This window comes from Brassica oleracea, chromosome C6 (genome assembly GCF_000695525.1).
Source record: "Brassica oleracea var. oleracea cultivar TO1000 chromosome C6, BOL, whole genome shotgun sequence".
NCBI classification, from domain to species: Eukaryota; Viridiplantae; Streptophyta; class Magnoliopsida; order Brassicales; family Brassicaceae; genus Brassica; species Brassica oleracea.
Window position 1 is genome coordinate 36,487,447 of NC_027753.1, and position 2,172 is coordinate 36,489,618.

General features: G+C 38.2%; 1 protein-coding gene across 1 annotated transcript in view; it reads left to right on the top strand.

Moving 5' to 3' along the window:
- The window catches only part of LOC106298129, a 4,205-nt gene extending 3,250 nt beyond the window's left edge, over positions 1 to 955 (top strand). Inside the window, exons 4-6 of the mRNA XM_013734214.1 lie at positions 266 to 340; positions 420 to 753; positions 830 to 955. Coding sequence (XP_013589668.1) covers positions 266 to 340; positions 420 to 753; positions 830 to 955 — 535 coding nt within the window. The remainder of the gene's footprint in view (positions 1 to 265; positions 341 to 419; positions 754 to 829) is intronic.
- The last annotated feature ends 1,217 nt before the right edge of the window (positions 956 to 2,172 follow it).

Here is a 2,172-nt window from a genome sequence, read left to right on the forward strand (position 1 = left end):
TTCAACTGGTTGGACGACAACGCCACAATCAGTAACAAACAACTTTGCTCAGTTGGAGATCTCAACATGTTCCTCTCCAGCACTACCACCCAGGTATCTAATAGACTTCCAACAGATTTTTTATCTTTTCCCCTTAAAATTATAATCTCAAATGGACCATCTTTAACTGGGTAAACAAACAGGAAGCTTCTTTTATCTGCAAAGCTCGGATTGTTGAGGTCTTGACCCAAAATGGCTGGAACTATCTCTCTTGCGTTCATTGCAGCAAAGAAATTGAGAAATCTGGCGCAACTCTCCACTGCAACCGATGCTTTAATTCCAATATCACCGGTGTTGTGAGGTGAGAATTCAACGATCTCATTTTTAAAAAAATTTACAAATATCTACATTCGGATCATCCATGCTATCGCTGATAACAGGTACCGTGTAGAATTATTGGTTGATGATGGGAATAATTATGCCATTGTTGTCGTGTTAAACAAGGAGATGCTCAAACTCACTAAGCAAGACGCAGCTAATCTGCTTCTCAATGAGGTTATTTCAAAGCCACAAACACTTATCAAAACTGTTGCAATCACTCAGATCTCAATACAACTACAGGTCAATAGTGGTGTCAATGGGAAACTCCCTAAATGCATTGAGGAACTTGAAGGGCAGACATTTATTTTCCATATACGTGTCTCGCCCAGCAATTCGGCTTCTTCCCGCTGCCCTTTCACAGTCTCTGCAATCAGTGGGCAGATTACCACAGAGGTATTACACTAATATACTCACCTACATCTTTTATTCTCACTCTAAGTTTTAAAGGCACATCTGTTAATATCCCTAGGATTTCAACAACAATGAAACCCCAGATACTGTAAGGAAATTCGGCGAAGCATCCACTTCCGATTCTGCCAGCAACACGTCAACCGTTGAAGTCGAACAAGGTGGACGCAAAGACGCACTTGAGTGAGTCTTTGAAGGAACCAAAACGTCTGCCCAACTCTGCTTACCACATCTTAGCTATTTCAATATTACTATGCATTTACTCTTTCAGATTTTTCAAATTTGCTCTTTACTCAGTTTTTTTTTCCATCAATGTATTGCATATGAGAGGATCACAGCTCTCAAATTAATGACACGGGTTGACGTCATATTTATAATAGTTGTTGCAATTTTTTTTTAAAAATGCCATGCAGTTTTAACGTAAAGTCCACATCATTCTTACGTTACAATATTACATTCCTATAATAGCAGATATCACACTTTATACATGTCAACTACTTAGCATTACAAAAAAAACCTATCCTCTCCTTCTTCTTATACTTTTATTCACTCTTCTTCTACAACACTCCAACTCCGTCAGCATTTTCGAACAACAACTTCTCAAGTGTTCACAACATCCCCGCGCTCGCGCGGGGCTCCGCCACTAGTATATAGAAGATGATCATTAATAATATAGATTCCATTTTCCAAGCATCATTCTCTAATTGTTCGTTTTTTTAAATGGGTCAACTTTACTAATAAAATGAGTATGTGCTTCACGAGCTCTATTTATTTAAATCTATCTAAAATATGTTACAAGACATTTTCCAGAAAACACTTCGGCCATCCTTTGTACATGAAGGCTACTTTCCTCCTGCTGTAAAATCTCAGATTAAAAAACATAGAAGAACACGTATTATTTTTTTAAAAAAAATAGAGGATAAAACAATTGAAGTGAATATGTTTTTAGACTTTTACTATTAATTATGTGAGTAATGTTAATGGGTACGGTACACTAATCTGTGCTTACCACTATGAAACCTTTCGTTCCATAGATCGTTGCCTGCCAAGTAAGGAAGCAGAGGGATTTGTGATGGCTATTGGAAGGTAGCGACAGAAGGGAGACGACGAGTTGAATGGAGTAGAGAGTCTGAGAAGCTGAGCGAAGTGGTTCCAAATTGATCCGGAGAAGCGGCAGTCAAATCTTGATTGATATGCCTGATTGGAGAGGAGACAGTTTGTGCCGGTTTGCAACACCCCATGAGATCATGCGATCCCTAGTTGGTGTCAGTTTACAATTTTACACGTACATTCTTCATACATATGCATTACTCACCAGTAATCCAATTTTCATCGGAATATTCTGCCACATAATTATCCTTGTGTTGTCATTGTCTTTTTCCTCTGACTTCATATATTGAATTT